The 26,835-nt window shown below is 34.6% G+C and overlaps 1 protein-coding gene across 1 annotated transcript in view; it reads right to left on the bottom strand.

The window, feature by feature from the left end:
- LOC150084999 (uncharacterized) overlaps positions 1-26,835 on the bottom strand; it is a 64,075-nt gene that overhangs the window by 7,297 nt on the left and 29,943 nt on the right. The window contains exons 4-8 of the mRNA XM_090376430.1: positions 24,012-24,143; positions 19,952-20,057; positions 16,325-16,382; positions 6,665-6,837; positions 2,468-2,574 (exon numbers count right to left, since the gene is read on the bottom strand). Of these exons, the coding sequence (XP_090232556.1) occupies positions 2,468-2,574; positions 6,665-6,837; positions 16,325-16,382; positions 19,952-20,057; positions 24,012-24,143 (576 nt within the window). The remainder of the gene's footprint in view (positions 1-2,467; positions 2,575-6,664; positions 6,838-16,324; positions 16,383-19,951; positions 20,058-24,011; positions 24,144-26,835) is intronic.

Genomic DNA, 26,835 nt, shown 5'->3' with positions numbered 1-26,835 from the left:
TTGGTAAGAAAAATTTAACTCTTAGTTCAGAAACAGCATACCCAATATATGTATATAGTATCACATTAAAGATATTTTTTTATGAACACGTGAAAAATTTGCAAATCAAAAATAAACTAGATTTCCTAGTGTTTAAAAAAGTTAAGAGTAATGAAAATCAGTGTGTGATATGAGAATATTAACACATACTTCTGCATGAGCCATAGTGACAAATATTTATGCTGTGTGTTGTGGGATAAGTCCTCAAATCCAAGTATGACAGTCAAATTGAATTTTCTTTTTTTTTTATAAAAAAAATTATAAACTAAATCAAATAAAATTTGTATACTTTACTGCATTTTACTTTCAACCATGGCAGCTATTCTGCTGATGCTGAAGACAGAGGCAAAGTATTTGGTGATAAGACTTGGATTTATATTCAACTGAGAGAAAAATACCATTATCCACAGTTCTGCTTAAGTTGCTAATATTATTTTAAATTGTATATCATTCTGAACAGGTTAAAATGCTTTATATTTAATAAAGCTAAGACACTGTTAGGACAGCTGTTTCGTTCTCATCAGATGGTAAATGGTTTATTGGCAAATGAATGCCAAACTGTGAATATAGTATTTTGTCTAAGTGAACAGCAAAGTGATGTATGGAAGTAAAACCTCCATTTAAAGATAAAACAACTATTGTATTCTGTTATAACCCCTAGAACTGTGCTAATTTTTTTTTTTTTTTTTTTTTTTTTTGATTTTTTTGGCTGACACTTGCTTTCTTGCATCATTTGCCACTGATAATGCTAATTTGCTCTCCTATAAAAATATAAGTGGTACACACTGGCTGCTAGGACAGCTTATGGAGTTTTGTCAATAATATAGAGGAATTCTGCCTGTAGAGGCAAGGAAGTTATTGTCATTGCATATGACAATGGTTACTCCACATCTTGAGTACTGCATACAGACCAGGAAGCCTCATTTTAGAAAGGATGTGGATCTGTTGAAACAGGTGCAGAGAAGAGCAATAAGATTAGTCAAGGACACAAAAAAGGGTATTCTTACCATGAAAGACTTTCATTTTGCGAATTGCAATGTCTGGAAACTAATTAACTGTAAGGAAATTTGATTCAAGTTTTTAAGCTTAAAATGGATTGAGACTAAACCAAATGCTAATAGCATCCTTACTCTCGCTCCCGAAAAATGCAATAATGGATATAAATTTAAATTGAGAAGGATGGTTATGGGATATATGCCTCAAAATTTGCATTCAGCCAGAGAGAGACTGGTCAAACTAACTTCAATCTGGTGTTGTGGAAGTAGTTTTAATAAATTTAAGGATCCGGCAAATTATTAGAGGATGAGAAGATGATGTGGGTGGTATTTTTTTTGTTTAGTATCAAATTAAAGCAAATTTATATACAGCCTTTTTTGCTAAAAAAGCAATTTGAAAATAATAGCATGATCTAAATGAGATATTGCATTTTAGCAACAATTTTTTTGATTGCATAGTGTGGAATGTATATATATATATATTTATTTATTTATTTATTTATTTAATCCCAGTCTGTTTTGCTGCTGTTCCTTATCTCTTAAAAAGAGCTCAACTGAATTCTACTGAAGTACTTTCAGATATATAGATGACTGATAGCAGCAAGACTGCTTCATGAAAACTTTACAGATTTTAGATATTCATGTGCTACCAAATAATTTGCAATACCATCCCTGATGACCTAATGAAACTGCTAAGTCACCAAGTGAAATCATACAAATGCAAGATTTTAGACTTGATTTTATTCATTTACAGATACAAAACTTTAAAGTGCTGTACAAGATATACTGCAAATATTTTACAGTAATAATTTACAATGGTTATTTATATTCAGTGACCAGATCTTGCTTTTTCGCAAACTGAAATAAATCCTAAAATGGCTATTACTGTCATGATTATAAATTGCGGAATCTCTCTTAATTTTATGAAAAATGAAATAAATGAAATGAAATAAGGTGAATAAAATATACACCAATTTTAGTGTATTACCTTTGCTTCCTTATAAATTGTTTCCAACAAATCTGCAAGTTGTATATGCTTCTTTTCATTAGACATTTTATACACTGGAAAACCTTTACTCTCAAAATTTCTGCTTATAGTGACTTTCAGTTTCCTTATTTTTAAAAGCAAACTAGTAGGCACCAATATAAGGTGCAACAATTTTTAAATATGCAAAACTCCCACTTTACTCAGATTGCATATAAAGAAGTCTATTGTTTAGAATTGTATATAGAAGCAAGGAGAATACATTAAAAAGATACTGTGTATATACTGTTACTACTGTAACTCGTCTTAAAAAAGTATAAATTAGTGAACAATTCTTTCGACACTTCATATAGTTATTAGCAAAAAAACCTGCTATGAGTATGATATCATCAATGGTCCCTAAAAGTATGAACAATATATCTACTAATGTAGATCTTTATTGACTTACAGGCTGTGATTTTCTAGCAGACCTAGTGGGAGGTGTTGCAGGAGGAGAATCTTGAGGAGTAGTAGGAATAGGAGTAGAATACAGATCAAGGACTTGATGACATATATCTAGAAATAAAGAAGCCTTATAAGAAATTTAAAAAATTCAATATGAAGTTAAAAGGATCTGCTGGCCCACCTTTGTTAATTTCATTTCATAAATCAATTCATAAAGATACAAAATAATGCAGTATCACTTTTCATTTCTAAATTTTGTCTAATTTTATTTTTTACTTCTGGCAGTACACAAAGTGCACAATTACATGTATAGCAGAATGCACAAATTGAAAACAGCAGTATTCTTTTTGCAGAGATAGCCTTGATCTAAATTTTATTAACACTTTATAATTAGTTGTCAGGCAATGAAGTCTTTCTGTAACCTACTCGGTTTTTATTTTCCATACAATACAGAAAAAGCCAAGTAAAGCCAAGTCAAAGGTGAACTGGATACTGTGTGAGGAGGGATGCATATAATTTGTTTTCTTATCTGCTTGGTTAGTGTTTTTTTTTTTTTTTTTTTTGCCAGTGCAGCCTGTGGCTTTCTTGCAATTTAGCAATAGGCAAATACTATTGCTAAATTGTGAAAAACAAATGTATAATACATCATAGGATTAAATGGTTGTAACACTTTGAACAAAGGCTTTAAAATGCAAAAAATACACTTGAATTTAAATAATTTCAAAACAACTATATTAATATTCAAATATCAATAATAATTTAAAGAATAAATATTTTATTAATAACTAATATTTGTAAAATAATAAAAGACGTTTACCTCAATATAATATGTAGAACACTTCCGTGCGATACTCTCCAGCAATTACGGAAGTGTTCAACGTATTATATTGAGGTAAACTTCTCTTATTTTATAAATATTGATATCAATGTAGAACAGAGAATTACAGCTCTAGTTCATACTATCATATTAATAACTAAATATTCTGAAAAGGGAATCATGTAACTATTTTAAACACATTGCAGTACTTGTTTTAATTCGTTAACACAAATGGGTCCAACCAGTTTCATTATAATTTAACCTAGAGAAAGTATTACTGCTAAAAATGATATTTATTTATAAGGTAATGATTAAAGCCATTTCATTCATTATGCCAGGTTCAAATTTTTTTTCATTTAAGACTATGCAATCTAAATGATAGTTGCTAAGTAAGTCCAATGATGATTCAAAACTGTATGCAGCCATTATATTTTACAGTTTTCAAGGTCGTTCCACATATGCATAAAATGTTTACTGTCTCCAACCATGTGTGTCCATCCATCCATCTACAAGGTACTACTCCCAGTGGAATAGCTTTTAGGATTTGTCAAGCCATCCCATATTTCATTAAAATCAGACAAAAAGAAATCCAGCATTTATTTTATTTTTTTATACTTATCACCTAGTTTATCCATCTACTGTATGTTGTAGCAGGAGTGCTACATGTTGCATTTCTTCCAGTGCACTGGAGGAATCAATGGGCAATTGGACAGATGCACAGAAAAGAAGTTCTCAGTTTAAGCACTGCACACATGAAAGAAAGTCCTTTAAGGTTTTTTTAGTAGTATTAGTAGTGGCAAATGATGAAAGAAAGAAAGCAGCCTCAAAAAAAAAAAAAACTAATACTTCCTATTTCACCTGCCCATCCCTTTTCTAACAGTTTCTTAAATTTTTCCTTGAATTTGTTTAAACTACCCAACTTCAAACAACACCAGATGAGAATTTGTTCCAACAACAGACCATTGGCTGAAGGCAAATTTCTGTGCATCTACCCTGAAACCATCCTTCCTCAATTTGAATTTATATCCTCCCCATGTGTAGTCTAAGCAAGAGGAAGGATTCCATTAGTGCTGAGCTTAATCAATACATTCAAAGCCTTAAAACAACTCAATCTCCTCACAGGTGATCAGTCTCCAGGCACTGCAGTTTGCAGAACTGAAACCTTTTCTGATAAGAGTACCCTTTTGTGCTCTTCTCTGCACCCTGTCCAACAGATCCACATTTTTCCAAAAATGTAGTCTCCTGACCTGTATGCAGCAGTCAAGATATAGCCTGACTATTGCTTTACACAGAATAATCTCTTTATCCCTGCTGGCAAAATTCCTGTATATCACTGACAAAAACCAATGAGTTGTCTTGGAAGCCTGTCTGCAATTTTTCCCCCTCTATTTACTGGATACTGTGTCATATATATATATATATATATATATATATATATATATATATATATATATATATATGTGTGTGTGTGTGTTTATCATATTATTCACAGCAGAAGCATGAAATAAGTCAAGCATTACATAAAAAGAAAGTAATTAAATTACAATCTGAGGTACTTGCTGCCATTTGTTTATTTCATTAAATCACAGAAGATCCATGAAATAAGCATTATATTTCAATTCCAGAAGGAAATAAGCATTACAAAAAAAAAAAAAAAAATCTTTAAAAACTGAGGTATATGTACAATGAAGTGAAAAAGAATCACTTATATATAATTATTTAATCAGCAATTAACAAGTTAGTTTACTTTTCACGTCTATTAATCTCAAAAAATAAAAATAAGTTTAAATTAAAGGGAAAAACATCCAACATGCCTGAAATATAATGCACTGCAGATACTTTGTATCACCTATCTTAGGTAATGTATGCAGTGATTGTTTTTCATCAATGCAACGTTAATGAAATATTTCATTAATGCAATATTAGTTTCACCTCCTAACAAAAGCACACAGTAAAAGAACAGGCAACTTGTATACAGTTTTCAGACACCCCAAAATCTACCCAAAGGAACAGAAAAGCTATTTCCAGAAACTTATCTGTGACAGCAGGACATCTGATCACCGCTTTATCACAGAGGTCTGAAATTAATAGGATGAAAAATTCAAATCCGATAAGAATCATGATATGCAAGCCTTTATTATAATACACCTTCCATAAATAAGTAATCAAAAGAAATTTAATATTTATTCAAGTGGTTTTAAAAATAAAAACTGTCACAGTAAGAGATAATTATTCTACAAATAGCAAGTGTACATTTATATTTAGTTTTATGGTCTCATACCAGAGATGTGAATACAGGCTGGCCTCAATTAATGCGATTAATTCGTCCCACAAGCGCATCGCGCAAAACGGAAATGCGTTAATCAAATATAATAATCAATAGGAAAAATTATAATTGGTCCTTGACCTTCTGGAATGTCCATAAAGAATTTTAAAAATACCTTTTAAATAACTTTTTAACTGTATACAATGTAAAAGATAATGAAAATAATTATGGAATTAAATGTTTATTGCATAAAACAGCAGTTCCCAAACTGTGCACCGCAGAATATTTTAAATTTTCCAAGGGAAACAGCTATACTCGACATCTGTTGGACACCACACGAACTACTAGCGCGAGGTAGTTCACAGTTTCAACATTTCTTATTAAGTTGTTTGGAACTAACTACTAAATGGAACTGTTAGGTATTTCTTTTGGTCTGGGTGCGCCTTGAAAAAATTACTGAGACACTAAGGGCGCCGTGAACCGAGAAAGTTTGGGAACCTCGGACATAAAATACACAATGAAGAAATGACTGTTGCAGAAATATTTGAACAGTGCTGACTTTCTTTTTTCATCAATCAATTTCCGATAGCCGACAACAATCTTCTCTGGGCCCTGGCAAAATAAATATCGCAGAGAACCTCAAACCTTTTGTTTGAGGTTCTATGCGATACGAAAGATTTCATCTAATTCTTTTACTGTTATCTCCTTCGAGGTAACATTTTCATTTGGCTCATTTAAAAATTTGAATTTTTATGCAAGTGTGCATTGACTTTATTAGCAGGAGACAAACAAGTAACACGTCTTCTTCTGATGGTTGATGGAACACACCGAGGCGGGCAGCAGGCAAATGTTTGTTTATGGACCGTACGACTCGCGGCAAGCTTAATGCGTGCAAATCTTTTTCAACTACTGCATAAAAAAAAAAATCACATTAACTGGAAATTTGCATCGTGTAAAGTGAAAAGTGGTATAACTTTTCAAGTAGCGTTAACTGAAAATCGCATTAATCAAAAACTCTCATTATGCAAGGCCTGGCTGTATTTAAAACAAATGGTAAATAAAGTAGTTATTAAAAATTTTTGAATTTAACAGTGTTTATATATTGAAAGTAAACTAACCTTCAAGGAGTTCAAGTGACATGCCATCAACAAACATGTCCCACCAATGTGACTGTGTTGATATTCTTCCATTCCAGTCAGTTACTTCAAATTTTGATAATTTACCAGCCAAATACATGAGTGCTATGGCTATTATCTCTGGTTCCCATTGTAGACAAAGAGTGGTACACAGACTAAAAAAGAAAAGTCACATTACTGTTTCTATTCCACATATTAAAAAAGAAAATAATCTGAAATAATGATTTTTTTCTTTTTTGAATGAGATACTGCTCATTTGAAGTAAAATGTAGTACCTTCTGAAGTAAGTACAAGATGTTCATAAAAGGTCTAAAATTTGAGGATAGAATTCAGGTGTGAAACTAAAACAAAATTCACAAACACAAATCAAAAATCTTTAGTGTTTGAGTTAAAAACCTGCGAAAGAAAAATAATTATGTAGGAAATTTATTATGCATGAACATAAAACTTAAGTACTCAAAAATTTCTGACAGAAGGCAACATTCAAAGAAAGAAACTAAGCATTTATTACAGATCACGGGTTTGTTCCAAGTATTATAGTTTCTTTCATAGGCAATAAATACCTTTTATGAACAGTCTGCATACAGATGGGTAATTTCCATGAAAAAATTATTCCTGTAAATCAGAAATGAAATTGACAATAAATATCTCGTTATAAAAACCTCAAGTGTAAAAAAGGTATGGATCTATTATTATATTTTCAGTACTCTCAAAATGAATCTAATATGAATCTAATTTACTAAATGCTTACACAATCCAAGTTCTAGGCCTCTGAACCATAATCTGAGATTAAGAACTTACTCGTTATACTTGGCAATATTAAAAATTACACACCTTGAATCAGATTATTTGTAAAGAATGTTAGCCAATGTGTAAGAAATTATTCCACCAACACAGGGAAGATTAAAGTTCTTATAGCCCCTAGGCACTTCTGTTTTGCAGCCAGTGGGTGGCTGTACTGACATCTATGGATAGATGGGTGATCAAAATTACCTTGAATTTTTTTTTTTTTTTTTTTCAGATAGCAAAATAGTATGTAAAAGACAATAACAGATGGTTTGATGACTATAATGATCATCCTTATCTTTTGTTCTTAAAAATTAAAAATATTTAAAGTGGTGATGACAATTTATATCACTGTCAGATGCTAGCTTTATTAGTAGGCCTAAGCCTGCCAATGATCTGAAATGTGGAAAGAGGTCACTAAAGATTTCAGATCGTTTTGCTAATATCGACCCCTTCTCAGAATACAGATGGTTGTAACTTTTACGTGGTAAAAAGAGGTATGCAATTAAGTATATTGCTGTGTTTGTATGCAAAGCAATAATACACTTGTGGGTGCAAACCTCACGAACATGAGTATTTTGCAGCTACATTCGCATATGAGGAATTCTGTAGGGAAGTGGAAGCCAGAAGCTTATCAAACCCTAGCAGGGAGCTAAATGATTTTGTAATAACTGAAAGCAAAGTGGAGGTGAAGTTGAACAAAAGAAAAGCACCTGGGGTAGATGGAATCTATCCAGTTATATTAAAGGAGGCAGCAAAAGAAGTAAGCAAATCCTTAGCAAAATTATTATGAGAGCATCCTTAGATTCAGGGGAGGTCCATATAGAGTGGAGATGTGCAAATGTATTACCAATATACAAAGGGTGACACAAATAATTACAAACCTGTTAGTTTAATTTCTGTTCCTGGGAAAATAATGGAGTCACTGGTTAAAGAAATGTTGCAGGATCATCTAAACAAGACTGCAGTAATAGTTCAGACACAGCATGGGTTTGTTTGACTGGATACTACGATGTGATCACAAAGGAACTGAATGCAAAAAATAATTTTGATATCATATACTTGATATTTCAGGAAAACTTTTGACTGTTGCATAGGGAAGACTGCTGTACAAATTGGAATGGTATGCCATAAAGGGCAAGTTGCTGCAATGGATAAAGGAATGGTTGAGTGGTAATAAATGGACACTACTCTTCATGGACTAATGCTATTAGTGGAGTCCCCAGGTTTCGGTGCTGGGCCCATTGTTTTGTGTATTTATCAATGATGTCGATGAAGGTATATCAGGCTTAATGTCCAAGTTTGTAGATGATACAAAGGTAGGCAGGGTTGTTAATGACAGTATGCTACTTCAACAGGATCTAGAAAAGTTAGGCAGATGGGTTGAGAAGTGACAACTGAAGTTTAACAGTGACAAATACAAAGTACTGCATTGTTTGTTTGGTTTTTAGGAGCATTAGCAACTAAGGCCATATTGCTCCGGGGATATGCGGTGGTCATTCCCTGACCTTTCCGCATCCTCCGTATTTGGCGGTCACAGGCTCGAACCTCAGTCTAATCAAGAAGCGTGTGCTACGCACTGCTGCTCCTGCCCACCTGGCTACGGAGGCACCAAATTACTGCATATGGGTAGAAGTAACCTAAGAGAAACGTACCAAATGTGCAGTGATACACTCAGGGTAGTAGAGAATGAAAAATATCTGGGGGTAATTGTGCAATCAGATATGAGGTTTTCTGAGCAATGCAGACAGGCTGCAAGAGTAGCTTATGGTGTCTTGTCAATGATATACAGGAATGAATTTTGCTAGCAGGGATAAGGAGGCAATTATCTCCTTGTATAAAACAATGGTCAGGCCACACTTTGAGTACTGCATACAGGTCTGGAGGCCTCATTTTAGGATGTGTGGCTGGAATGAGTACAGAGAAGGGCAACGAGATTGGTAAAGGGAATAAAGGGTTGCTGTTACCAAGAAAGGCTAAAGTTCTGCAAATTGCAGCATTTGCCAACTAGGCACCTGCGAGGTGATCTGATTGAGCTGTATAAGGCCTTGAATGGTTTGAGCAGCTCAATGCTGATGGGATTCTTCCTCTTGCTCAGATTACTTGCCTGAATGGACATAAATTTAAATTGAGGGAAGACAGTTGTAGAATAGATATGTGAAAATTTGCCTTTAGCCAGCAGGTGGTTGATTGTTAGAAGAAAACTTCCATCAGTTGTAGTGGATGGTCAACAACTTAAAAGAATTTACTGACATATGGGTTAGTGCAAATTGCATCATTTTATACAATGTGGAATTTTTTTTTTTTTTTGGCTGATGCTATATAAGTTTGCTTTCTTCTGTCATATACCTCTACTAATGCTAACAGTCAAAGGATCATTAAAGCAATGTACGTGACAAGAGCACCATAAATTTGCCAAAATTGATACAGGCATATAAAATAGCAGTAAAGTAGTAAAATCACAGTAAAGTTCCCTAGAAGGGAACTTTACTGTTGATTTTACTACTGATGGCATTTGATGATGAGGTGCACAATTGTCTAAACACTAAAATGCATGGAATGTATTGAGTTCTTAGCAGAATTTGACTAATTTCTTGCAAATACATTCAGATGCATGGTAATCTGGGAATGGAAAATGTATATCATGTCTTGTCAGCCATTTGCAATGAATTTATTGCTTACTTGGCATCTAAGATTTATTTACCATGGCATCTGTATCATCTAATAATATATGTGCATTCCATGCATTTTTCTTCTCTGCCATTCATGAATACCACTGTATGCAAAATAAATACAGCTAAGTACTACTGATTCTATTCCTGACATCAGCCATGTTGATCAGCTAATAGTGATATTCCACTATGTCACTATTGGTGGAAAATGTGGTTGAAATATTTCTCCAATTCATCCCAATTCAACATGAAGGAAAGTAGTTTGTCAAACTACAGGTCAGCCATATACTCAGATGCAAACAAGAGTGGGCCAGTAAATGAGAATGTCTTATAATGGAAGACTAACTTTCCAGATATTGACTGGGCCCTGTGGATTAGTTACACAGTAGCAGGACTTATGTGGATTTAATGGATGGTTGTTTTCTACACCAGCATGTTAGAGAGGCAACAAGAGAGCAAAACTCTTGATCTGATTATCAGCAGCAACCCTCATGTATTAAGAATCTGCAGATAAAAGACCAATTAGGTGGCAGTGATCAGTGTATGGATGTGGAATTTACTTAAAGATATAACTACTTGTCAAGGGCAAAGGGAAGAGCTTTTGCTTTCACAAGATGACCACAGTGGCCTCAGAATTTTTAAATTGTATGCAGAGGGACCACCAAAACTGGATTTTGAATGGGGACATTCAGGGATGTAATTGTAGAAGCTACTAAGATTTTTACACCGCGTAAGAGATACTGTTCAAGTCTTAAACCTAAATGAACGTCAGTGAAGTTATTCTTGCAGGAATGAAATCCTTTTATTCCATACTCACACATTAAAATCTTGTCTTTTATCTAAACATTGGTTTTCCAATGAATGTGCTGAGGCTATTCAAGATAAGGATGTTTGTTGTTTGGTTTTTAGGAGCATTAGCAACTAAGGCCATATTGCTCTGGGATATGCGGTGGTCATTCCCTGACCTTTCCACATCCTCCGTATTTGGTGGTGACAGGCTCAAACCCCCGTCTAATCAAGAAGCGTGTGCTACGCACTGCTGCTCCTTTCCACCTGGCTACGGAGGCACCTAGATAAGGATGTATATCGCAACTGGCTTGCATCAAAATCTGCAGATCCATTTTCTGCCTGCACGAAAACTCAACAATTGTAAAACTAGATTTTGAATAGGCTAAGTAGAAAACTAGTTTCTTATCCAAATGTTAGCCGAGCATTCTGGTCTCTTGCCAAAATTATTGGCCGCAACTTTTGCCCACCACTGTCAAAACCAGATGTTTCTATTACTACCTCAGCTAAAGATAAAGCTGACCTGCTAGCATTCTACTTTTCTTCTAACTCATGTATTGATGATCTTGGTAAACCACATCCTACCATTCTCAGTACAATCTATGCAATGCCTCCTGTAGTCTTCTGTCAAAAGGATGTCAGAAGAATTTTGAACACAGCTTTAATGCCAAGAAAACAGCACGTCCTGCTGGTATTTCTTCACTTGTTCTCCCAAGTGAAGAAATACCTTGGGGACACAAACCTGTGCTCCCAAGCTTACTCCTTTTCTATGTCACCTTTTCATACTTCCTTATTACACCAGTGTTTTCCTTTATGCCTGGAAATTTATTCATATCCAGCCAGTTCCTAAAAAGGGTGACAAATCCCTTTCATCCAATTATCACCCGATGGCACTTACTTCTAGTTTTTTAAAGTAATGGAGAAATTGCCAACTACTAAACTACCTAGAAACCTTCCATTTGATCAATAATCGCCAATATGGATTCTGTCGGTGTCGATCTACTTGTGATATACTGGCTTAGGTTACCCTTCTATGGACAAATTCAATGGAAAAGTCTGGTGAAACTCAAGCAGTTGCTCTTGTTATTTCAAAGGCTTTTGACCATGTGTGCATAAAGATCTAAATAAGTTTCCATCTTTCTTATGGTTTGCCAACTGTGATTTGTAATTGGGTACCCAGTTTTCTCTTTGAACGCTCACTACAGTTGATGGTAGACAACTGTCTTTTAACTTCTCTACTAATGCAGGTATTCCCCAAGGTTCATTTCCTTCTCCCACTCTTTTCTTCATGTATATTAATGACCCTCTGTTCAATGAAATTCTTCCACTGAACAGAAATCCTATCCATAGTTTTTCTGATGATAGCACATTGCATTCCACTTTCAGTTGAGAAACCTTGCCCTGCACAAACAGCTTCAACAATATCCACTACCAATTCCTTAAATGCTGATCTCCAGGAATTCTCCAGTGGGGCAATGATAACTTGGTGATTGATTTCAATCCTTCTAAAACTCAGTCCTGTCTTATATCCTTGCAAAAAGGTTTCTTCTGCTCCTATGCTGATCTTTGATGACACTCAGATTTCTAGATAAGATCACATTGGGGAATAGCCTGACTTTTAATTTCTTGGTGGCATAAGCACATCACAAATATTGCTTCCTCTGCATATAAAAAACCTGTGTTTTTTCCTTTTGCTCTGTTATTTTTCTTCCGAACAGCTGCTCACTCTGTAGAAATTGCGGATCTGCCCTACCATGGAATACTGTTCCCACATCTCCAAATCTCTCTCAGGCTTCTGATTCCATTCAAAGTAGGGCAGTTAGGTTAATTAATGACCCATTAATTAACCTAACTGCTCCTGCACTTGATTCATTAACACAGACGAGTTACAATAAAAACATTCAGAGATACCACTAAACCCGGCATCTGTGTAGATCGCCCAGACTTGATAGAGATGGTGATATAATCTTAGTTACATGCTGTCATTCACAGCAAAAAAAAAAAAAAAAAAACACCTTTATGACAGATTCCTCCCATTCCAGAATCTATTATTTATCAAAAAATTAGATTTTCAGAAATTTCTGAACAACAAGGCATATTGAAATGGATTATTGAAGAGACTGCCTCCTCATCCACCTTAAATAGTAATAGTGACCTTTCCTTCTGAACCACCTCTTACTATTCTTCAAGAACATTATTTACTGTCATTTTGTAATATTTACCACTCTCAAGCCTGTCATGCCGCATTGTATATATTTCTTTAATTCCCTCTAGTGTATTGTTCATTCCTTCTCATTTTCTACCCGCCGATGAGAAGCCAATTAGCTTTGAAATGGTGCCAACTGGGTGGTGGTATCCGCCGAGAATAAGTAATATTAGTCTTCTCCATAAGTGAAGTATTAGTTATTTGAGGTAGTGCATCGTTTTAATTATATTTCATGTTGTGAAGGTATTCACAACATGAAATATAATTAAAATGATGCATTAAAACTACCTTGGTAGTATAAATGATGTGTGTGCATTACCCATGCATAAATAAACTCCGTCACACTCTTAGGAATTTAGCCAAGAAATATCTTTTAGATGAATCAACTTTATTGTGGAGATAGAAAAATAGCAAGACGCACATACCAAATTGAATATCCAGTTCACTTTTCTTGTAGATAAACTAGATCAGTGTCCACAAAGGAAATTTGTTGAAAGCCAATCAATTTGTTTCTGCTTGAAAAATATAAAGAACCTTTGTCTTATATTAAAATTCAGGATAAAAAAATTCAGATTCACTTTTTAATAAATTAAAAGACAAAAAATTAGATAATGATGATAACTTGTTTTCCCTAGATGTTGTCTCATTATATACTAATGTAGATGTTAATTATTTGCTCGATACATTATGGGATTTGATTAATAGTGATTCCATAATGTTGAATAAAACCAAGTTACCAAAAAACATATTTCATTTAATCAGATTCCTCATTCAAGCCAATTACATTCATTTTCAATCGAACATCTACAGACAAATTTTTGGACTTTCGATAGGACTTAGCTTGAATGGCCTTTTCACGGAAATTTACCTTAACAATATTGAACTGGTATATTTAAATCCGTATATTACCAGTTTAACATTTTATGGTAGGTACTCAGACGATATCCTGGTTATTTCTCATAAAGATATTGTAATTAATCTCATGAGGTCTTTAAACAAAATTCAAACAAGACTAAAATTCGCTTTAGAGGAGAAACCGGGAAAGAAATCTATAAATTTTCTTAACTTTACTTTAACAAGAGTCAATGATAACATACATTTTAAAATATACCACAAACCAACAAACACAGGAAAATTGTTACATTATTCGAGTTATCACCCTTTTACTTATAAAATAAATATCATTTTCAATCAGTTTTACAATGCATACAGATATAGTTCGACACAGGAATCTCTTAATGATGAACTTAGGGAACTCTCTACAAGAATTTTGAACAGGGGATATACATTAGGTATAATTGAGCATATTCAACGTCAGGTGAAACAAAAATTAGAATCGGTTTCAGTTAGTAAGAACACTACACAAAAATACTTTATTAAAGTTCCCTATGTACAACAGTGGTATAAAGATGACTCATCAACCGGTGCAATACCACAACTCTGCTTATTGCAGGCTTGAAGTGGTGTTTCGTCCCCAGAGCAAAGACCCATGTTCAGTATCTAGAGCAAAGTTTCCGGCATCCCCCTCCCCCATACTTCTCCTTCAACCCATGCACAGTACTAAGTACTATAGGTTTTAATACCTTTCATGTTTGGGGATTTCATAAAAAAAAAAAATTATTAATATTTTTAAAAACACGGAATTTAAAATTGTTGCACAGCCCATAAGTAAACTCAACACAGTAATGAAGATGAGGAAGACAACTACAACCGTTAGTATGGAACATACCAACCAGTCTATAACATTGCATGAGAGGAATGCAACTCTTTTTACACTGGTTCTACCCAAAATTATCTATCGATGCATATTCATCAACACCAGGCATCGGTGAGGGCAAAAAGGACAAGTGCATCTGAACTTTCCTTTCATGCCATCCATGAGAACCATGTTTTTTCTTTTTAATGAGGAAAGAATAATTAATATACAACACAAATATACAAAGCTCAATAGCCGAAACACTCAAAATGAAATTAAACCCTAATTCTATAAATGTACATAGACCATACACTATTTCGGACTCATGGACCTTAACGCACATGTGTAAATAGCACTGTTTACATTGGTTGACAAAATTATCTTGCCATGGAGCACTAATTTTAATTGAATCTTGATTTATAAGAGAGTGGATATTGGATATTGTTAAGTTAGTCTCTTTTCTTCCTGTGAGCACGGATAATACCAAAATAACTTAGTCCATTATTAAGAAGTTTAGTCCAAAATATTTTAAGATATTTTGACAACTGTCTTCTGTTTCTGGTATGTTATTGCTGGTTGGTTTAGTTTTAGGTGAATTGACGTAAATCAGCTGCACTTTGCTCTTCCTTCTGGCAGTAAGTAAATGATGGAAATTGAATACAAGATTAGTTTTTAACAAACCCATATATATTAACTATACTTTTTAATAGCAAAATCGCGTTAATATACTTAGACCTTTTTTATATAATATAATGTATTAATCGGATTAATTTGATGTGAACATCAGGCAGTTGGAATTTCCTATCATAAGGTATGAGCAGTTCTTTATATTTTTCAAATAGTAACTTAAGTAGGAAGGATTGAGCTTCATTGCTCTTATATTTTGAAATCTAAAATTTGTTTCTGCATATCCAACAGATCTAAAAAATGCATTGGCTGATGAATTCCTGTCATTCCTGCATTTGTATGTAGGAATAACAGAAATTAATTAAAAAAAAAAAAATTGGCAAACATGCTAAACACCCAAATAATCTGACAAGCTGACTAGCAATTTTCCAAAGGATGTAAACTGTTTGTTTGTTTGTTATTTGGTTTTTAGGAGCATTAGCAGCTAAGGCCATATTCGGTGGTCATTCCCTGACCTTTCTGCATCCTCCATATTTGGTAGGATGGAAACTACCATCTTGACAACGAACTGTAAAGAGCACTCTTTTACAAATGCTAAAGCTGATTAAAAAAAAAAGAACTGTCACCAATCACAGCAATACTTATCTTTACTCTTTCTGTTGAGAGTGTGCAAAAACATCTAAAAGTTTCTCTTGCATTCTTTCAAGGGGGGTGGGAATTGGGGAATTGAAACTAACATAACTCTGCCTGTGTAAACATAGTACCTATGCTTGCTATATATAATTTTTTTCAAGAGATCTTTGTTAGAGTTCAACATCCAGAGATTGTTAGAGAGACAAAACAAGTACATTTTGCATTAAAATTCTTACCTGTCATTAATAAATGTCCATGCCATCTGTACCATTTTTTGGAGCTTTGTTTTTTCTCCTAAAAACAAGAATTAATATTTTGAAATACTATGTTTGTACTCGAACAGAAAGATTAAAGGAAAGATGCAATTAGCTAAACTAGTTACTGATATTGCTATATACAACCAACAAATTCACTCACTCACCCACCCAACTCTGTTTGAATACAAATATTGTTGTTCCTAATATATTTTATACACGATAAATAAATTTAACTTATATACCAAGACAAACCACGGGAAAACAAATAATTTGTAAAAAAAAATGGGTTGGAGAAAGGATCAATGAATTATGATTAAGTTACTACAGAAAAACTAAGATTTAAAATATACTTAGGTTACTAGGGGGGAAGAGAATGCTGGATGACTGATAGACATTCTTATATTATAGTAGATGAATGATCAATTGTGGTAGATCATTTGCATGTCTTATCATCTCAGTCAGTATAAAATTGGAAGAAAGCAAAACAGTTGCTAAAGAAATAATTTCATCTAGAATTATGAAAGTTAAGAATTAATAGAAAAAAGGAGCAAAGGGGACTCCACTAATAATGTTAGTCCAAGAAGAACAGTGTTCATTGATTACCACTCTGTCATTTCCCACTCAACCATCCCTTTATCCATTGTAGCAACTTGCCCTTAATGCCATACCATTCCAATTTGTACAGCAGTCTTCCATGTGTAGCGGTATCAAAAGCTTTCCTAAAATCCAAGTACAGGTACTTCTCGACTTTACGAGTTAATTCATTCCTAGTGCATGCTCGTAAAGTTGGAATTTATTACACATAGACATAAGATTAAAAACAGGGATTACATTCTCAACAATGAAATTAGTTAGCTAATCAGTTTATATTTAAACCATGGTTGATTTATTAATAGAAATGAAAATGTAGCCTGTAAAATCAAAGCAAATTATAATAATAAAGAAATTATTTACGACTTATAAATGTTAAAGAATGTTTCTTCTTCATCATTATCGACTAAATGCACACTCGTTGATCACTCATTGGCTCGGCACTCGTTGGTTTGTTGCACAAGGGTTGTCTTCTTCAGAAATATTTCCAAGATAACCTCTTTTAATTATATATTTCACAATCGCATGCATAAGCATTTTTTAACGGCACACACAAATTGCAACTAACATGATTCGCGTGGAGCAACAAGTTTACGAAGCTTAAAAAAAGGAATAAAGAGAAAATTCTGAAAATTTATTTATGTTTTTTATACGATTGAAGATTTCAGTAAAAGGGAAACACGTTTCACCATAATAACGTTAAAAAAAAAAAAAAACACACACACAATTCCAGCTATCAGTATTTTCGCAAATGCTAGAAGATAAGAGTTTACTACCCGTTTATAATTGCTTGCAGTAACAGAAAAACCCAATAAACCGGAAGTGCAAATTGCTTTTATTGTTTTATGGTCGTGACCTCCAGAAATGTGCTTTAGAAAAATATCACAAAGGCGTTTCAAAATCGATTCTTATAATGGAACATATGATAACGATGAAAGTGTAGTGCATTTTAATGATTTGAATTGGTAACTAATACAATTCGCAATATAAAAACGACCTTTTAGAGAATTATATAGCGAAAATTTCAACTTCTGAGGTGTGGAACGAATTACCAAAAAAAACTGTGTTATTGGGTTCACATTACGATGTGAACGATATGATGGTGTCTCTGGAACGGATTAATATCATAAAGCAGAATACGGTATTGTATAGCTATGCACATGGTTTGAAATGCAAACCATGAATGTTTAACATTCATTTTTTGCAATTAATGTTCATATTTTCGATTTTGTTGATACTTGATACTTGGGGAAAAAACTCGTAAACCCGAGAACTCGTAAAGCGAGAACTGCCTTTATATAATATCAAAAATTATATTTTGCATCCAGTTCCTTTCTGACCACATTGTAGTATCCAATCAAATTTGTCAGAGAAGAACTCCCCTTAACAAATGCATGCTGTGTCTGAACTATTACTGCAGTCTTGTCTAGAAGATCCTGCAACACTTCTTTAACCAGTGCATCCATTATTTTCCCCGGAAAAGTTAAACTAACAGGTCTATAATTATTTGCATCACCCTTTGAGACCCCTTTGTGAATTGGGGATACATTGCACATATCCAGTCCATGGGGACTTACCCTGAATCTAAGGATGCTCTCATAATTATGGCTAAGGGTTTGATTACTTCCCTCACTGCCTCCTTCAATATAACTAGATACATTCCATCCACCCCAGGTGCCTTTTTTTATGTTTAACTTCAACAATTTCTCCTCCACTTTACTCTCAGTTATTACAAAATCATTTAGCTCACTGTTAGAGCTTAGTAAACTTTTGTCCTCCCGTTCCTTATAGAATTCCTCATGTGCAAATGTAGATGCAAAATACTCATTCAGTTTGTCAGCTATCTGAGCAGGATCATCAACAGCCGAACCAACAATATCAAGTGGACCAATTTGATTCATCCCCTTCCTTCTACAGTTTACATAAGTAAAGAAGTCTTTGTTGTTTTACTTTACATCCTTTTCCAAGGATGTCTCGTAATCAGCCATTGCTTGCCTAACCTCCTTTGTGAATTGATTACAGACTAGCTTATATCTACCATAGGCTTCTGCGTCGCCTGATAATTTATATGCAAACTTCTTCCCATGCATTTTTCTTCTCTGCAACAAGCCTCATTAATTCATCTGACATCCATTTAGGTCTAAATCTTGAACAGTATTTCTTAGTTGGTATGAAAACCCTAGTAGCTTCCAAGACTTATTCCTTGAAGGCTTGATGTTAAAATTTAAAATGTACTGAATTTAAAAAAAACTGACTGAGACCACTGTAGTCACCTTTACAAAAGCAAAAACTCTTCCCTTTACCCTTGATGGTAGTTACATCTTTAAGTAAATCCCACATCAGTACACTGTTATCACTGTCACCTAGTGGTTCTTTTATCTGCAAATTCTTAATGCATGAATAATCACTGCTGATAATCAGATCAAGAGTATTACTCCCTCTGGTTTTCCCTCGAACATGTTGCTGTAGAAAATAATTCTCCAATAAATCCACAAGTCTTGCTAGTGTGCGAGTGACCAACCCACAGTTCCAGTCAATATCTGGAAAGTTAAAATCCCCCATTACAAGACATTCTGATTTACTGGCCCATTATCACTTGCAGCAAAAAACTACGATGATCAAACCTTGTAAATTTACTGATTTTTAATATATTCATAACACAAATTTCTATATAAAGAAAAAAACTTATTCCTAAAACTATACAATCTATTTGCAGGAAGTTCATTGCATATCAGATCACAGTCGTGATCTACTACAAAACTTAAGTGTCCTGTCTTTTGCTGCTATTACTTGTGCCACAATTAGCCTAATTAAAATTTCAATAAAGAGCAATAACTGCAAGAGTGCAATCAAAATATTTAGTGGAACCTGGAATATCCAGTATATTCTCACAAACCTTTATACTAATAATATATTTCTGCAAATTAGCAAGATATAATTCAAAATTAAAATGCATCTGAAAAATATATATTAACTAAAAACATTGCAATTAAAGAGGCTCCACTCATCACTCACCTCTTAGGCATTTTGCATATTTTAATAAGTAGCCATATGGATGATCAACTTGAAGATCAAATTTAATTGTCTGAAGTAATATCCTTTCCAAAGTCATAACTTCTTCCTAAAAAACAAAACTGTGTATTAGGAAAAAAAAACTTTATACATAAAGGTTTATCTACCCAAACATCTTAAAACCTAAATGAAATAGTGCTACCATATTCACTATTTTATTATAGTTTTAAGGTGTTTGGGTAGATAAAGCAGTAAACTGAGTAGTATTAATAAGTGCCATTTACCTTCACTATCCAAATGGGCACTCATTAATACTACTCAATTTAATATGCTGAATTATATTTTCATAAATGCATGCTAAGCATGCACACATTCAGTAAATAGACAAACTGGCCAAAAAAATAAACTTTTGTATTAAGAGAGTCACAGATAAAAGAAATGCAAATAGATTCAAAGAAAACTGTGACATGGTGTGATGACATGTGTTGCTTTGAGACTGCACAGGCTGTTTGACTGCAGTTATCTGCCAGAATGGGGGAAACATGCAATCAATCAGACTTTGAAAAAGTCTCTTATTGTGGGTGCACATGAAGCAGGAGCCAAGATTCAGGAAACAAGACATAACTGTCTTCTCAAAAGTATCCATCTCAAAGATTTTTAATGACTGGAAAGCAAGTGGTTCTTCCACATCTCTAAGACATAAATGTGACAGAAAAACAATACTTTGAGAGTGAAGCCATCGTGTTCCAAGGAGCAGGGATTGTACAGAAAAATAGGGTATCCAGTGTGCAGCATGTAACATCTGAATTCAACCAAGGCCAGAACTGTCCTATTTCAACCTTTACCATGTGCAGGGTACAAGTTTAAATAAGGCAATTGAAGAAATTGGTTATCAGCAGTCACCTGCCTATATGGAAGCCACTTGGTTCAGAGAAAAACAGAAAAATTCCGCTCACACAGTGGTGCCAAGGATGCTGCGATTGGACAGCGGAACAATGGAAGAAAGTCACGAGGTCAGTAGAATCACAATACACTGTTTTTCATTGATGGTAGTTTTCATTGATGGTAGACAGAGAATGTAGTGAGAACCTCACAAAGCAATGGACCCTGCTTGCTTTGTTAAGGCACCCCAAGCATCTGGAGGCAATGTCATGGTAAAGGGAATGTTTTGTTGGCATGGACTGAGTCCATTGGAAAGTAGAATGTCATTCAGGAAGCACCTGAATTTTGTATGAGATCTACTACACCCTGCAATATTAGACTTTTAGCCTGCTAGTGATGGCCACTTTATGGAGGACAAAATCCATGCTGCCCTTGCCAAGACCAACTAACTTGTCCAAATTATGTAGAAAATACTAGTTCATCACATCACTGACTTCTTATCATTATAGGTTATTAGGTGCATCAGTGACAAACCATGTGCCACCATATATATACACATGTGTGTGTGTAAACCCTTTTAAAGGTAATGTTTAAAAAGTTACATAAGATAAAAATGTATTCAGTTGATGAAATCATTTCAGTAAATGAAAGGATTAATGAGTCAGGTATGACAGATGCACCTAAAAGCACAAAGCAGCAATAAAGGATGCAAGAGTATATATAAGTTTGTATTAATATATTGAATAAAGTATGCATAAATGGATGTGAAAGTTACACAAAGTGCCAATAACTATAAGGGTGAGGATAGTTGAAAAAGAAGTGTAGTGGATATGTGAAAGGTGAATATGTTAATATCCTAAAAGTTATGATGAATTAAGAAAATTACTAAGCCAATAGAAGGTTGAAGAACTGTAAAGAAAAATTAGTATAGCAAAATACCAATAAAACAAAAAAAAAAAAAAAAAATAGACAGTGGTACAGTTGTCATCAGATATGGGGGGATATGTATTTAGGTAATGGTCAAATATAGGTAAGGAAAAAGTGCCTAATCTGATTTCAGCTGCAAAAAATACTGATATATGTTCAGGTATTACCTCAGAGGACTACACCTGATCATGTATCAGGAACCACGTTACTATACACGATCATGTATCAATATTTTTTGCAGCTGACATCAGATCGGTCACTTTTGCCTTACCTATATTTGACAGTTACCTAAATATGTTTCCCCCCCCATTATTTGATGACAGCTATACCACCTGTTTTTATTTTTTTATGTCCAATTTTTTTTTTTTTGGTATTTTGCCATACTAATTTTTCTTTACAGTTCTCCAATCTTCTATTGACTTAGTAATTTAGCCCATAATTTTCTTAATTCATCTTAACTTTTAGGATATTAACATTCTTTCACATATCTACTACACTTTTTCAACTATCCTCACCCTTCTAGTTACTGGCACTTTAACTTTCACATCCATTTATGCTTACTTTATTCAATATACTAATACAAACTTACACACACACACACACACACACACACACACACACACACACACACACACACACACACACACACACACACACACACACACAGGTGTGCAAAATTTAAAGACCAGTCAGGTTTTCACCTGTAGTTTCTCATAGGAGTGGCCTGGATATGGAAAAAGCATACCAAAGGAACCTCGTAACGTACAGAAACAACATTCACACAACAGAAACAAAACGGTACAGAGGGACTTTATTCAAAAATGGCAACATAGCGCTGGCTGCCATGATACAGATGCATCACTGCCAAAGATGGAACAAAGGGAAGAGGTGGTCCTCAGTAGGAGATATGACCACCCCTAATGGTGATGCAGGCTTTGCACTGCCTGTCCATACTTAGAACAATGTTGTTGATAAGTTCTTGCAGTAACATCATCCATTCCTCGTCAGCGCCATCTTCAGCTGGTGAAGATTTTCTGGTGGGTGTGGACGTGCCGCTAGGCATCTCCCCAGAGCATCCCATATGTGTTTGATAGGATTTAGATCAATAAAACGGGCAGGTCAATCCATACGAACAATATCCTCACTTTCCAAAAGCATATCAACAGCTGCAGTGCGATGGGGCATGGCATTATCATCCATAAACAAACTCAGGGCCAATGGCACCTCGGAACAGACACACATGGGAAAGGATCATCTCAGTACAGTAGCATGCACCGGTTACAGTACAGCCTTCCAGTATCTTGAGTTGTGTACGTCCATCCAAGATAACGACACCCCAGACAAGAACACCTCGTCCGTCATATCAATCTCTTTCAGTGATGTTTGTGGGGGGGGGGTTCTGTATGCCAACCTGTCGCCAGATTAGCTGACATCCAGAATCGCTGCTGCTGAGACTGAATCTACTCTCATCAGTAAAGAGTACGTTAAGTAAAGATTTTGTGGTTGTAACCTTTATAAACTGTGTTGGTCCTTAAGTTTTGCACACGTTTTGTGTGTGTGTGTGTGTGTGTGTAAAAAACCATGCAACCCTCGCCTGAAACCAACTAACTCGGCCACATTGTGAAAAAACCCATAACTCCTTGCATCATTGACAGAATTTGAACCCAAGCCTTTTCCACCCACTGTGGGGGAGCATGATTATATCAACTAGGCTACCACAAAGGTGCATCACTGATGGAGAACAAAGCTGATTTCCTCATGGTATGGAAAGACTGATTATGACCACTGTGCTTCCTAGAAGGGTGCACAGACTTGATATTCCACAATCCTTCCATATTCTTCATACCACAAATACCATCCATGCCCTTTTTGGACATTTTCATCTGTTTCTTAAACAGATAAAAATGTTGAAAAAGAGCACAGAGTCAACCACAAATACCAATGATATCCCACAGTGGCAGCCCATCCATGTTCATTCAATAACATTACATGCTTCTTATTAACAAGTTACACCATGAGAAAATGAAGACACTGGGTTAAGGATCCTCGTACGTTTTCCAACAAGTCTAGCTGAGATGTTGGAGTTCACTCCTGCTTGGACGCTTCTTGTATCTGCATAAGTTAGGTTTAAAAATAAAAAAAGAACAAAAAGTAATGCCTTGATGTGGGTTGTATAATTAAAATTAAATGATGGATCTATACAAATATCAATAATTTCCAGTGATGACTCATAAGAAATGCAAAATGAACAAACCTTAGGATCATCCCCAAACTGTTCAAACTGTTTATCTGTGAGGAGACCACGGGCTGTCTTTATAATATCTTTACATTTTTTTGGTGTTTCTTCAACTTTACCGGCTAAGAAGAGACAACAACATGCTGTAACCTATTATGGAAAAGGAAGAGAAAATAACAAAAATGACATTAAAACTAAAAGGAATTTGCGTATTAAACAGTTCATAACAGTAATCTAAAAATAGCTTTCTGAATTAAATTCTAATTCAGAAATTCTAATTTCTGAATTAGAATTTAATATCATCATCATCAGCCATTTTCAATCCACTGAAGGATGAAGGCCTGTCCAGCAACTTTCCAGTTCCTTCTGTTTTGAGCACTGGTCATCCATTTACTATCCACAAACTCATGAATTTCATCTATCCATCTCCACCTTTGTCTTCCAGGTTTTCTTCTAGCTCCTCCTGGGTACCATTCTGTTATTTTCTTAGTCCATCTGTCATCATGTCTTCGAGCTATGTGTCCTGCCCAAGACCATTTTAGTTCTTTAGTTTTGATAAGAATGTCCTTTACTTGAGTTTGCTACCTAATCCATGTGTTTCTCTTCTTATCTAACAGTCTGATTCCCAATATAATTCGTTCCATTCTTCGCTGTGTAGTTCTCAGCTTCTCTTCCATTCTTTTGGTGAGTGCCCAAGTTTCACTTCCATAAGTCATGGTGGGGAGTATACATTGGTTCATTATTTTACGTTTCAGACAAACTGGGATATTGTTCTTCAGTATGTGACTATATTTTCTGAATGCTATCCATCCAAAATTTATTCTTCTCTTGACTTCCAGCCATTTATCATTATTACAGCTAATAACTTGTCCCAGATAAGTATGACTCCACATTTTCAATTACTGCTCCCTCAATCATTATTTCCCTTTCTGTGGCATACTTGTTCATCATTACTTTTGTTTTAGCCATATTCATCTTTAGTCCAAAATCCTTACTAACTGTGCATAACTGATTAAGATTTTCCTCTAATTCTTTGGGATCGTGGCTTATGACCACAACGTCATCTGCAAATCGTAAATGGTTTAGGTACTCTCCGTTCACATTGACGCCTTTCTGCGACCAGTCTAATCTTCTGAAAGCTTCCTCAAGGGCAGCAGTAAACAGCTTCGGAGATATGTCTCCTTGTCGAACTCCTTTCTCGATTTTAAATTTCCTACTGTCTTTGTCTAGTCTAATAAAGGAGGTAGCACTCTCATATATTTTCTTCAAAATCATAATATATGGGGTATCTATGCCTCGTCTTTCCAGTGCCCGAAATATTGCCTTATGCTGTATGGAGTTAAATGCCTTTTCATAATCCACAAATGCCAGGCATAATGTTGTTTTATATTCATTTGCTTTCTCCATTAGCTGTGATATTATGTGAAGGTGATCCATAGTTGAGAATCCTGTCCTAAAGCCAGCTTGCTCTTTCGGTGATTCTCATCAAGTATTGTTTCTAATCTGTTAGTAATGACCCTTGTGAACAACTTGTAGATGTGGGATAACAAGCTAATTGGTCTATAATTTCCAATTTCTGATTTATCTCCTTTCTTATGAAGCAAAACCATGATTGCATTATTCCACTGCTTAGGCGTCACACCTTTTCTAATGCACTTTGTGAAGAGCCTTGCCAGTTTTTGTGTTATGTCTCTTCCTCCCAATTTTAACAACTCTACAGTAACTTCATCTTCCCCCAGGGCTTTCTGATTCTTCATTTTCTTCAGTGCATGTTCTACCTCATCAGAAAGAATATCGGGTATGTCATATGTGTTGCTACTTTGCAATCCATCTTCCCCACTGCTGGCATCATTCCCTCGCTCCTTGTATAATTCTCTATAGTAGTCTTCTGCTATTTGAATTATGCCTTCTCTGCTGTTTATAAGTACACCATCCCTATTCTTCAGTTTCAGTATCATTTGTCTTTCTGTATTACTGCTCATGGCTGCTGATTTAAATCCTTTGTTTTCCCTTAATGCTTGTTCTACTTTTCTTGTGTTAAATCTTATGTCCTCTCTGAGTCTCTTTCTAATGGCTTTGCATAACTCAGTATACTCAATTTTCTCCCTGTCAGTGTTTTTCTTGCTCTTCGTTTATCGTCTTCGGTTCATCATGACAAGTGTTTCTTGACTAATTTTTTCTTCTTTGGATTTCTTTTTCCCTATAGGTTTCTTGGACTTTATCACTTTCAGAAAGTTGTAATATTCCTCGTCGATATCTTGGTCCTGAGCAGTCTGCAGAAGCTCAAACTTGTTCTTAAGTTCCAGTACATACTGCTTTTTCTCCTCTTCTGTTATCTCAAAGACCTTTGTATTATTTACTCAAGTCAGTTTTTTCCTTTCCTTTCCTACATCTATATCAAGTGTACATCTTACCATTCTGTGATCACTTCCAACATTTACCTTATTCAGGATGGTAACATCATTCACAATATATCTTCTGTTAGTGAGGATGAAGTCAATTTAATTAGTTGTTAATCCATTTGGACTCTTCCATGTCCACTTTCTGTTCACCCTTTTCTTGAAAAAAAGTGTTCATTACTGACAGTCCTGCAAATTTGAGATTCTGCAAATTCCATAAGTCTTTCACCTCTTTTATTTCTTTTTTTATATATACAGTTTATATAGTTAATAAAAACATGTTTTTAAAGATTGTTTCTTTGCAACATATGCCACTACTTATACCCCTACAAACTGCACAAAGCAATATCAAATAGGGTTTATACTTTAAAAAATTTCTTGGCTAAATGCCTAAGAATATGAAGGAGTTTGTTTATGCATGGGTAATGCACACACATCATTTC

This window comes from Mastigoproctus giganteus, chromosome 6 (genome assembly GCF_048544385.1).
Source record: "Mastigoproctus giganteus isolate SK-2022 chromosome 6, ASM4854438v1, whole genome shotgun sequence".
In the NCBI taxonomy this organism is placed as follows: Eukaryota; Metazoa; Arthropoda; class Arachnida; order Uropygi; family Thelyphonidae; genus Mastigoproctus; species Mastigoproctus giganteus.
Note: the sequence above shows the minus strand (reverse complement) of the source record. Positions and strands in the feature narration are given on the sequence as shown.